The sequence below is a fragment of the Carassius carassius genome, chromosome 34, assembly GCF_963082965.1.
Source record: "Carassius carassius chromosome 34, fCarCar2.1, whole genome shotgun sequence".
In the NCBI taxonomy this organism is placed as follows: Eukaryota; Metazoa; Chordata; class Actinopteri; order Cypriniformes; family Cyprinidae; genus Carassius; species Carassius carassius.
Window position 1 is genome coordinate 8,517,048 of NC_081788.1, and position 12,879 is coordinate 8,529,926.

The 12,879-nt window shown below is 35.1% G+C and overlaps 1 protein-coding gene across 1 annotated transcript; it reads right to left on the reverse strand.

Moving 5' to 3' along the window:
- Positions 1 to 1,114: 1,114 nt before the first annotated feature.
- LOC132115109 (chromaffin granule amine transporter) lies at positions 1,115 to 10,487 on the reverse strand. Its single transcript, XM_059523510.1, has 16 exons — positions 10,315 to 10,487; positions 8,139 to 8,268; positions 6,310 to 6,634; positions 6,137 to 6,195; positions 5,026 to 5,109; positions 4,383 to 4,475; positions 4,143 to 4,232; positions 4,011 to 4,054; positions 3,835 to 3,895; positions 3,503 to 3,598; positions 3,044 to 3,122; positions 2,880 to 2,931; positions 2,184 to 2,247; positions 1,839 to 1,958; positions 1,554 to 1,687; positions 1,115 to 1,466 (listed from the first exon to the last, which is right to left on the reverse strand). Exons 2-16 carry the CDS (start codon positions 8,251 to 8,253, stop codon positions 1,359 to 1,361), a joined length of 1,524 nt encoding a protein of 507 aa, XP_059379493.1. The 5' UTR covers positions 8,254 to 8,268; positions 10,315 to 10,487; the 3' UTR covers positions 1,115 to 1,358.
- Between the last annotated feature and the right edge of the window lie 2,392 nt (positions 10,488 to 12,879).

A 12,879-nucleotide genomic window follows, 5' to 3' on the forward strand; every position in this document is an offset into this window, starting at 1 on the left:
TTCCCACTAACTTTTATATACGTAGGCAAGGCTACCACACACACACACCATGCTCTAATTATCCATCAAATCCGGTTTTAAACTCCTGCTTCTCTTAAAAATGTCATCAATATACTACTCGGTGTCCTCTTTACTGTGCTCAGTAACCCTTTTAAGATGATCTCCTTCGCCCTGATCTCCCTATTCTTCATTGCTTGCCTCTGTGCTTCGAATCCCTTACTTAATAATAGCAATAACTATATTATATTAAAAATAAAAATCTCATGTGGCTGAAATATGAAATATGAGTTTTTTATTATTTTTTTTAATTTTTATTTATGTGTATATTATCAGTTTTTAATGCTTGAACACTTGCTATATATATATATATATATATATATATATATATATATATATATAGTATTTCAAAATTGGCCTGTCAAAAATCCTTATAAGTCATTGACCCATTCAATGTAAAGGACGTTTCCAAAGTTCACGAAGTCCAAAGTACATTTGTAAAAAAAAAAAAAATCCTTTATAATATTATTGACATAAAAGGCCACATAAGTGTACTTATAGAGAGTACACTTTCATGACTCTTTCACATACTTAACACACAAAAATGTGCTTTACAATAATTTCAAATTAAAAGTTTTACTTTTTTATACATTTTAAATAATTACTTTTTTAAATAATCTTTTGTCTTGCTTTAAAATAAGTACTGACCATCATACTGAAGCACATGTAAAGTACTTGGTTATTATTTGAACTGTAATGTATCATTTGACATTATATTATAAATAAACTTAAACAGATGGCATTCAGGTTTCAATAAAAACGGTTATTAAGTTAAATTAGGTTTCAAGTTATTGAAATAGAAGCTATATCAATTAAATCATCCATCACATGCCTTTCCCTTTGTCTGTAGAAACTAATCTTCTGCCCTGGAAATCAAAATCATTACATTCAATAATATTTGATGCATATCAAAAGGAAATTAACGTTGTGTCACAAGAGGCACAAAAGAAGTTGGCATGCACTCACAATGGATTATTTCTTCAATACTGATGCACAGTTCTTCCTTCACATGCACAAATCTTACAGCGTTTGACACATCACAATGAAAACAGTCAAATCAAGTTGATGAATTAGGCTTGTTTATTTCATTCAAACTCATTAACATGATAAGAGACAGGATAAACAACACTTTACAAGCATACAAGTACAAAGAAAATTACGTCACACTAACCACTTGTACACAAAACTGTGATCATAAGGATAGGGAAAGTAGCCATACTAGTCTTGTTAAAACTTTTAAATCAAGGCTTCTCGTAGGTCCTGATGATCTGTTGGCAAGTTCCTTTATAAGTGTGTTTGCATCACTCTTCAGTGTCCTCCTCACTTTCATCACTCAGAGGGAATTCTCTGTACTCGCGCTGTGTATTGTAGCTCTTCACATGCATTGGACACTCCTGATTTATTATAGCCTTGAGAAACAAGAGTCACGTGTCATTACAAAGCATTTATCAAACTACTGATTAAGACATCCATTTAGTCACACTTGTGTTTCTTACCATCTTCTCCTCCCGAACAGCAGGATTTTTGAGGAAAAAGCAAAGGGGTGCATACAGGATGTTGATAATGCCGATGATCACCATCAGATTGGGGAAGCCTATGGCTCTTACTATGGCCCCTCCAGTTGATGGACCTGCAGCAGGAATGCACCAAGAAGGAAAAGATTCAGTTTGTCAAGTTTTGACCAGAAAATATATTTAAATTGTGACATTTTAATACTAAATTGTACAAAACATGTCTAATAGTAAAAATGTATTCCAATAAAATGCAGTAAGAGCAGTTACCAACAGCAAATCCAATGCAGAGTGCCACATCAGCAATAGCATACACAGTTCCATAGACAGACATGTGCCGGATATCCACTAGGTATCCCATTATAGCCATCATAGATGAATCAACCATTCCTAAAAGCACAAACAATTAAAGCAGAGTTGCATATGTCATACAGTGTGTTATGCATCTGAAAGACAAAGTCCATTCCAAAAGGAAAAATCTGTCTTTTTACTCTTCTGTGGAACACAACAGAAGATCATACAAGTTTGGAAACAGCATGAGGGTGAATACATTTTTTCATTTTGAGGGGATCTTTCCTTTTAATATTGCATGATAAATAATTGAATAATATTCACCAATAGCAAATCCAAGTCCTCCATTGGGACCAATAAGCCCATAGATGTCTTTGGCAAAGGGAACCTACAACAAATTCACATAATGTTATAATCACCACAGTCCTTTTCTATATAATTTACTGATTTAAAGTTTGGGGTTGGTAGATTTATTAATTTTTTGAAAGAAGTCTCTAATGCTCACCAAGAATGCAGTTATTTGATAAAAAATACAGTAAAAACAACAATATTGTGAAATATTATTACAATTTAAAAAATAACTTTTTTTCTATTTTAATATATTTAAAAATGTAATATATTCCTGTGATGCAAAGCTGAATTTTCAGCATCATTACTCCAGTCTTCAGAGTCACATGATCCTTCAGAAATCTTTCTGATGTGATGATTTGATGCATTTCTCATTATCATTATAAATAATAATAATAATAATATTAATTGTCAGTATTATTTGATGAATAGAAAGTTCAAAATAACTGCATTTATTTGAAAAATAAAAGATTTGTAATGTTATATGTGTCTTTACTGTCACTTTTGATCAATCTAATGCATCCATGAAAAAATAAAATGATTAATTTCTCTCTTAAAGAAAAACGTACATTTTGAACCATATTGTATTTGTTTTGTACATAGTTCAAGCAAGCATAAGCCAAGCTGTAATTTGCAATGCAACATGATTTTAAGAGAGTTTGTGATACTCACACAGAGCAGACTGATGCCGACTATAAGCATGCCAATCATGGAACACAACCACCTAAATCAGAGAAACATTTCTAAATCATGTAGCCTTTTGTCTCTTTAGACACAGCTTTTGTACACATGCTTTTCAATTCATTTATTTTGGGACATGCTAGAAAATGTATTACCTTCCCATTTTATTGGCAAGTATACCAAACAGATTGGTCCCAATGAGGTAAGAAACACTGGCTGGTAGGAAAGCCATACCTGCAATACAAGTGGCCATGATCAGCTCAGTCAACAGAACCACAGAAAAGATAAGCAAATAAAACACAGTCATATTGTTTAAGAGGGTCCAAAGAACCATCAAAGAACCTCTAAGTGGCTTCTTCAGACTCAGTATCATTTGAGCAAAAAAATACACAAGTATACCACAGAACTTCTCAAGAAGCTACATGTTTTAGTCCTCCCTGAGGAGGTATCTATCTAATGACAAAACGGTTCTGAATACTTTTAAGTGAACTACTTTAACACTACATTTCTGTGACAGAGGAAACAAACAGGAATTAAATAAACTTACTCAAATAAGCAGGAAGCAAATTTGTTTCAATCACATTTTAATGACTTGGAATAATCTAGTTTCTTACCAAGCTGCCATTTTGGCGAGCACATGGTTTGCATCATCCAGATGGGAAGAGTGGGCTCTAAAATAGCCACCCCCATGTTTGCAAAGCACAACGACCCTGTAATTATAGACAGGAACCATAATCTTACTCATCATTCACTCAACACAGCCGCTCACCCGTTTCATTTACAAATCGTTTTAGCTGTTCACATCAAAACATTCGGCCGTGATTATATGGAGGCATATGTGTAATTACAGAAATAGTTACTACACCTCCACTACAAATTTTCGAACTGGTTTAACTGTGGGCAGGATTTGAGGATGTATTTGATTTTATTTGATTTACACACACACCTGCACTAATGAGTATGTAGGGATCCTTCAGCAGGGTGAGTAATGGTGTTCCTTCCACGCTCTGAACAGAAGACACACCACAATCACTCAAGCTCCTCAGAGTGACACTAACCCAAGCTTTTCTTATCCTTTATTAACTTTCAGAACTCACATTTTGTTAAATGAACACTACTCACCCCTGGAGATATTTTTGAGGGCTGAAGGATGCAGAGCTGGAGTGCTGGTGTTGAGATTGGGTATTGAAAACAGTTTGATGACTCATTGTAATGAAATGTCTCAATTAATTACATTTTTTACTAATATCTTACCTCCATCAAACAGAGCCAAGAAGGCAAGGACGAGGAAGGGAGAACTTTTCCCAACAAACTCATACATGACACTGCCGAATGGCGCTCCAACTGAAGAGAGTACATTTTGCAGCGTTAAAATTGTCATTTGTTGCACACATTTGGTTAATTTCATAGGTATTGTTGATGATTTCCTGTTGTTGATGTTATATTGTAATGTAAAGCATATTAGAGGACAAATGTAGTACTATATAAACTTACTGAGCACTCCCATGGCAAGTCCTCCCAGTGCGATTCCCATGGCAATGCCTCTCTCATTGTCATCTGTGTACACACTTGCTAACATTCCCAGACCTACAGAATCACACAGTCATTTCTATCATATATACACTACAGCTTTAAAGTTTGGGGTCAGTAAGGTTTTTCAAGATAAAATAATACTTTTATTAATCATGGATGCAATTAATTAATCAAAAGTGACCGTAAAGACATTCATACTGTTACAATAAATGCTGTTCTTTTACATTTTTTATTGGTCAAAGAATCCTGAAAAAGATATCGCAATTTGCACAAAAACTGTTTTCAACATTGATAATAATCAGAAATATTTTTTGGGAAGTGAGTCATCGTATCAGAATGATTTCTGAAGGATCATGTGACACTGAAGACTGGAGTAATGATGTTGAAAATACAGCTTTACATCACATGAATAAATTACATTTTAAAGTATATTAAAATAGAAAAAGGCTTAATGGTTATAATGAGTTGTAATAATAGTTCACATTATTCCTGTTAAAAAAAATAATAATAATGATCCCAATTATAAACACATTTTTTCAAATCTACACATCCAATATTCAGTTCATTATGTCAAGAATGCTAAATCACAATTATACCACTATACCTGCCACGGAGGAAAATGATGATCCAATTCCTTGCAAAGAGCGTGCGAAAAACAGCAGAGCGTATGTCCCGGAGAAGGCAAACACTGCAGAGAGAGCATTCAAAGTCAGGGTCTACCTCACTTCATTTCTAGCCAAATAAATTAAAACGAACAAAAATATATTGAAAATCTCACTCGGTGGCTCACAGTAATGTCTTCAATTAAATTTATGAATAATCATTTTCATATTGTTGTTACAAAATATTTAATCCTGCACAATAATGTTCATATTCAAAAGTCAACATTTGATTATATTTTGTTAACGTTTAGCATGATAAACACTGAACAATTTTCAGTTTAAAATTTGGGTCCTCAAGCAAAAATATCTGAGAACCAACATCCTGTCCTCATTCTGAATCATGTCCTCAGTTACTTTATCAAAAACACTGCATATTCATATGCATGATTTTCATATTTTAATCAGCTAGCAAAAGCATGCTAACTGAAGAGTACACGATTTGACAATTTTTTATCATTGGCACATTATTTAGTTAAATATACTGTTCATTAACTCACCTTCATGTTGTTCCAAACCTGTTTAAGTTTTTATTTTTTATTGCTGAACACAAAGAAGATATTTTAAAGAATTTGGGTAAGAAAACAGATCCCCATTGACTTTGATAGTTAAAAATACTATGGACTAAATATAATACTATAGTACTAAATATAATAAGTCAGTGGGGTCCAGAAAATGTTTGGTTACCTACATTCTTCAAATCTTTTATGTTATGCAGAGTGAAATGTACAGGGTGAGTAAATAATGAAAGAATTTTCACTTTTTTGAGTGAACGAACTTAACCCCTGTTCACTATAAGATCAATAATATGCATTTAGAAAATGGACTGGATGAATTTCAATTTCATGCAGACTTTAATAGTCATAATAAAATAGTTCAGATGAAACACATCATAAAATAATGAGGTTTCTAATCATGCATTGAATAGAGTTACCAATTTTTCACCCAGTGGCATAAATCTGGCTGGATTCAATGAGCAAACTGAGCAATGATCCCGGCCCTGAGAAAAACTGCACCAGTCACTTTTTATGATTTACACTGTATAATGTGACTTACTTATTGTGGAGATAAACATGATGACAAACCCAGCAAACATCGGTATGTGATATCCAATCCTATGAAAAAGGCATGCATCAGACAGCTGAATGAATTCATTCAATCCTTTATTTTCATTATGTATTGACTTAAGCATACTCGTTTTAGATGATCTGCTCAAAGCATGTTTGTACCTGTTAGTCAGCGGACCCACAAACGGGTTGACCATGAGCTGCACCAGTGCTTTGGAGGCAAACAGCAGGCCTACCCTCACATTCTCCTCTTCCAAAAACTCACTGTCCTCTTTACACCCGTGTGGCTCTGCAGAACTGCTGTTGAGCCCTGAACTTCCATTAGCGCCGGAGGAGACGGTGAGATTGGCAGTGCTGATGGTGTAGGTGTTGTTGTCGTACAAGGAGAAGATGGAGCTGTAGGTGGGCGGCGCCTCAGAGGAGGCAGCAGAAGGGAGCTCTTCTGTCTGGTGCTCTGTGGCATACAGGAAGGTTGGGATGATGGGAACTGGGGATGATGAGGGGTGACATAAGGATGGGAAGAGTTAGAGCTGGTACCTGTGTGCATGTTTGCGAATAAACCTTCTCCTCCGCCTGCTGCGGACTGTATGAGACAGAGGTCAGGACAAATGCAAGCAGGTAAATGTCATGGGCACTATGAGAGCAGAGTCACTTGCCTTCATACACTCATCCTGCTGTACCTTCCCTCTTAGGTTTTGATTTCTGTATTATGTTTTAGCCTATACAGAATAGACTTAAAAGGAAGTCAGTGAGGCACATAGCCAAAGTATGTGGATACCTGTAATCAACAAGCTGCACTCATTACAAACAGGTTACACTCGGTGTCCACTTTATCAGGTACAACTGGTTAATGCAAATATCTAATAAGCTAATCATCTCAATGCACTTAGGCATGAAGACATGGTCAAGATGATCCGGTGACGTTCATACGAGCATCAAAAGGGAAAAGAAAGGAGATTTAAGGGACTTTAAACGTTGCATGGTTGTTAGTGCCATACGGGCTGTGTTTTAGAAAATGCTTTGTTCGAGAATTGTTCGAAAAAAGGGAAAATATCCAGTGAGAGGCAGTTCTGTGGGTGAAAATGCCTTGTTGATGTCAGAGGTCAGAGGAGAATGGGCAGATGGTTCTGAGCTTACAGAAAGGCAATGTTAATAACTGAGGTTTGCAGAAGAGCATCTTTAAACACATAAAAAACGGGCTACAGAAGAGGAAGACACACCGGGTGCCACTCCTGTATGCTGAGAACAAGAAACTGAGGCAGCAATTCACATGGGCCAAATAGAAGACTGAAAAAGGGTTGCTTGGACTGATGAGTCTTGATTTCTGCTGTGATATTTGTAATAGGGTCAGAATTTGGTATAAATGACTTACAATTATGGATCCATTCTCCCTTGTCTCAACAGTTCAGGCTGGTGGTGGTGGTTTAATAGTTTGTGGGATGTTTTCTTGGCACACTTTTGGCCCCTTAGTACCAGTTGAGCATCATTTAAACACCACAGTCTACCTGAGGATTGTTACTGACCATGTCCATTCCTTTATGAATACAGTGTACACATCTTCTGATGGCTACTTCAGCAGGATAATGCACCATGTCACAAAGCTCAAATCATCTCAGACTGGTTTCTTGAACATGACAATGAGTTCATTTTACTCAAATGGCCTCCACAGTCACCAGATCTCAATCCAATAGAGCAGATTTGGGATGTAGTGGAACGGGAGATTTGCATCATGGATGTGCAGCCGACAAATCTGCTGCAACTGCGTGATGCTATCATGTCAATATGGACCAGAATCTCTGAGCAATGTTCCAGTTGAATCCATGCCATGAAGAATTAAGGCAGTTCTGAAGGCAAAAGTACTAGTAATGTGAACCTAACAAAGTAGCCAGTGAGCTACATTTATTGTGTCTAAATGGCAGCAAATGCTTGCATCCATGTTCCAACGTCTAGTGAAAAAATGTATTATTTGTTTAGCATAGCTTTCTACTTACCCACAACTGTTAGCAGCATGTTATCCAGCAGCAGGGCCACACACACAATGACAAGCACCAGACGAGGAGAGCCTCTGCTCTCCCTGATCCAGTCCATAGGGTTCAGCATAGCCATGATCCACCTCTGTCACTGGACACACAGTCATGGGTCACATTGGGACAGTATGTATTTTCACATCTGTTAAGTCTTATAGACTCGGTTTTGATGATCTCATGTTAATTGAGAGATTACATGGAGTATTTGTAGATTACAACAGGCACATTTTTTTTTCTTACACGAAACAGTTACTAGACTGCATTTATTGATTATATGTTAAACGGTTAGATGTTAGTTTGAGGTATAGTTGTTAATCTACACAAGCCTGGTACCAAGAGTATTACCAGTACTTATCTTTGGTCAAAAAATTCCCAAAGACAATGGAAGTCTATTCTAAACAAACACAAATTACAAGGTAACATTACCCCTTGTTTTGAAACATGTTTGAACTGGACTGAAAAATGTGCATTAACTTCTGGAAGTAATTCAAAACTACAAAAAGTACAAAAACAAAATTATATTTATATTACTCAACCACCAAAATCAACCATCTACACATTTGAAAAGGGCAGGTCAAGGGACGATAAGCATCTTGCAGCACCCTGATTTATCTGAACCCAAAAATATATCATATAAATTAAAAAATACATTGTGGTGACATTATACTTAAAAAAAAGAAATTACTTGGATGTTCATATTCGATCAGACATGGCCTAAAAAGAGAACTTACTGATTTAATTGACATCCAACAATTATCCAAAGAGACCCAAAATGTAGTCATTGTAACAGTGCTCAGGTCTCTATACAGTCTTCTGGGATGTGTAAAAGGCCTTGAGGACAGGTTTGTTCTAGATGAGCTCTTTGTTCCAGGGCAGGAATTACGTGCTGTGTGATTGAGTTTCAACAATATGATTACAGCTGCTGTAGGGCACACGAGTGTTTCAGAACGCTCCTTTTATCTTTGACAGTCAATGTCTTATCAATTTAGTTTGTGAAAATGGGCAGTATTTTGTGTTTTTGAATGGTCACGAATTTCTCTCTTGTGTACATAACTCGAATGTATGTCATGTTGCAATGAATGCTGAAGCAAATATTGTATCCATTTACACTATTGTTCAAACGTTTGAACTCATTCAGATTTTTATTTTATTTTAGAAATGTGTACATTTTATGTTAAGACATTTAATATTTTCAGCAAGGATGCATTCAATTGATCAAAAGTGACAGTAAAGACTTTTACATTGTTACAAAACATTTCCATTTCCAACACATGCTGTTCTTTCTATTCTATTCATTCGATTAACTTTTTATTCATCAAAGAATCCTGAATATATATATATATTAAGCAACAAGACAAATAATAAGAAATGTTTCTTGAGCAGCAAATTTACCAAATTAAATTGATTTCTGAAGGATCATGTGATACTGAAGACTGAGTAATGATGCTGAAATTCAGTTTTGATCACAGGAATACATTTAATGTTTAATTAAAATAGAAAATATTTGTTTAAAACTGTAATCATATTTCACAATATTACAGTTTTTACTGCATTTTTGATCAAGTAAATTTAGCACTGGGAAACACATGACTCAGAAAAAAACCTTTTGTTGGCCGAGTGAATTCAGGTTGTTGAATCATGTTTTCCTATTCAGTTCCTGAACAATCTGATGTGAATTGTGTTAGTATTTCCACTCTCATTCAATAAGAGCTGATCCACGAGTCAACACCTGTGTCAATATTGCATGTGTGCGACATACTGGCAATGTTATTATCTCCCTATTCTCTTATCCAGCTATACCTTAACCTGCCCACATCGCCATTTTTGTGTTCCCAAAATTCAAACACTTCTTAAAGAGAGGGTTTTCTGTGTGGTTTTAACTATTAGCCATTAAACTATTAGCATTTTGGAAATTACCAATCATGTTTTTGAAACAAGGCTCTGTAATATTAAATAACAAGACAAGAAAATTAATCAGAAAACACATTTGTCTGCCATCATAAAACAATATGTAGTCCTTAATCAGTCTCTCCATCATGGCATTGGATGAAAGTGGTAAATTAATACAATTATTGCTGTACAAAGTATATTCAATATATAGATTTAATGTCTTACACATTACTTTTAAAGTTTGTCTTACCTTAGGATGCATTCTCTTCTTCAGTGCACGAGTGTATGTCCAGTGCAGGTGTGCGTGATGCAGGGGTCACTTGTTTGATTGTGAGTGTTGCTGGAAGGAGGGAGGTGTCTTTGTGCACCGCTGCCTGCATGTGATTTGTTGAGGGGTCTTTAGAAATATACAGACATGCACACGTACAGCATCATAGCGAGAGTAATTGTGTGCATCTGCTGCTCTTTATTGGGTAGGTGAATGACCTGCAGGCTTCTTTTCATCACAATGAGCCTTTATCTGTGATCTCTCATCCAGACTCAACACACAAACCGCAGCCGCTGCTAATTTTCACTTGTGTGTTTACTGCTCATTTAGCATCCTAATCATTGCACTATGAATCCAATGATGATTGTTCATTGTGTGCTACACTAAAGTTTTGACAATAATATCAAAAATCTGTATATGAAAGCAATAGAGTGACAGTGCATTTCCATTACAGATGCACTGTAACTTGTGATCATAGTGAGTGATCTTAACGTTATATTTTCAGCCTGTGTCAGTTTCATTTTCTGTGTAATGTTAATCCATTTAGCCTCTGAACATCTATGGAAAATGTTAAATGACTCAACAGATTTCACCTTTGCCCTGTGCCATCTCTGGTAATTCAAATATCCCAGCACACACACACACACACACACACACACACACACACACACACACACACACACACACACACACACACACACAGTAACCTCATAAAACACTAAATATGATAAAATATTATTACTTGAAATAAAAATTACATGAACTGAAATAAAATATGAATGTATAAAAATATAAAAGTTGAAAAAAGTAACTAAACCACAAACAACATAGGCACTTGAAAAATAATAATACAAATGTCAAAAAAGCAACAAAATTGATAATACTTTAAGATGCAAATCAAAATATAAAACTAAAGTCTAATTAAAATTATTAGAAAAAACAATAATTATATGAATATGATAGGGTTTGGAGTTTGCCTATGACTCTGTCTAAACATGACTGTTTTTTTTTTTTGTAAACCAGCCTGAGGGTTTGAAGACTGGTGGCTAATCTTCCATCACCTGCCGTCTATTCAGCACAAACAAACACACACACACACACACACACACACACTTAGACAGAAAGAATACACAACCAGTTCTGACAGGAATCATTTAATTTAATTAGAGGAAATTGTATTGTTGGCTTAAAATTGAATCCTTACTTCATATAGATAGCAACAATACTGAATATAGGTGACATTTCTTGAAAAGTAAAAAGAAAGATAGACAGATACCATGTAAAACAATCCAAAATTTATTTTGTCAAATGAAATCTGTTTTAAAGGTTGAACTATGTAGAAAACAGTTGAAATTACATAAAATCAACTTTTAGGAAATTTAGTGTAATCAACATTTTATAATATTAAACAGCAAAAACTTAGAATGTCAAATCTGGTGAAGAGGCTCAGATAAACTAGCTACCCATAATCCCTTTCCACTGATTAATGTGTGTTTTTGTAAAGCTTTATGCGGACTTGTACATATTTGTTATTCATAATTAATAATGTTTAAAACAGATTTTGTTAAAAATGTGACACTTTGTTTCAAGTCACCATTTTGGTGATTAGTGTTCAGTTTGGAAAAACATGCAAATGCAGTACTTTACATTCATTTTGGTTCATTGAAGTAGGCCTAACTGTATATAAGCTTTTGGATTTGCACAACTGATAGTAATTTAATGCAAGTACTTAACAATATTAATACTCAACTTTAAAATACATTTGAGCTTATGTAACACTAACTTTAAAATGTCAAGTTGATGGAACAGTTTTGTATAATTAGTTTAGTATATATATATATATATATATATATATATATATATATATAAAATGTCTTTAAGCTGGTTGCCTTCATTTTTTGAGTTTTCCTAACTGATATAAGGCTACAGATAAATAGATAGATAGATAAGCATGAATGAATGACGTATTTACTGTTAGAGGTTTATTGTTTTGCTGTTTGCTGACTGCTGCTGTTGTCTTTAGTTATGGTTGTCAGTGTATCTGAGGTCCCTGTGCATCAATGATCCTATTGCACTTACTTTGCCTTTCCAAATTCTACAGGATTTCAGAGATCACAGTTGCATGCTCGAATTAGGCTAAGACATATTACTGCTAATTGATAATTTGCTGAACAATAAGGCTGTAGTTGACACGACAGGAATGTTTAGGCTGAACAAGACCTTTTTATTTATTGGCTAAACATATTCACATTGGTCAAACAGAGCAGTGTCACTGTTATTATCTGCCTCCCAGCCCGGTGAGAAACACAGATTTCGAGTTTCCCCTCTAAGCCAGTGTTCAAGGGGCAGATAATCACCTGTTCCGTTCCAGGAAGCAACTTACATCCGAGTCTACTGATGCGGTTAACTGATGGCTGTCATTAAAAGGATGTCATATTTTTCATCATAACAAGATTCAAAGGTGTTACATGTGTAAAGGGTCTATGTGGATTTAAGTGCCATGAAAGGTACAGCCAAGCTTTCATGTTTGTTATGAGTATGGGGCAT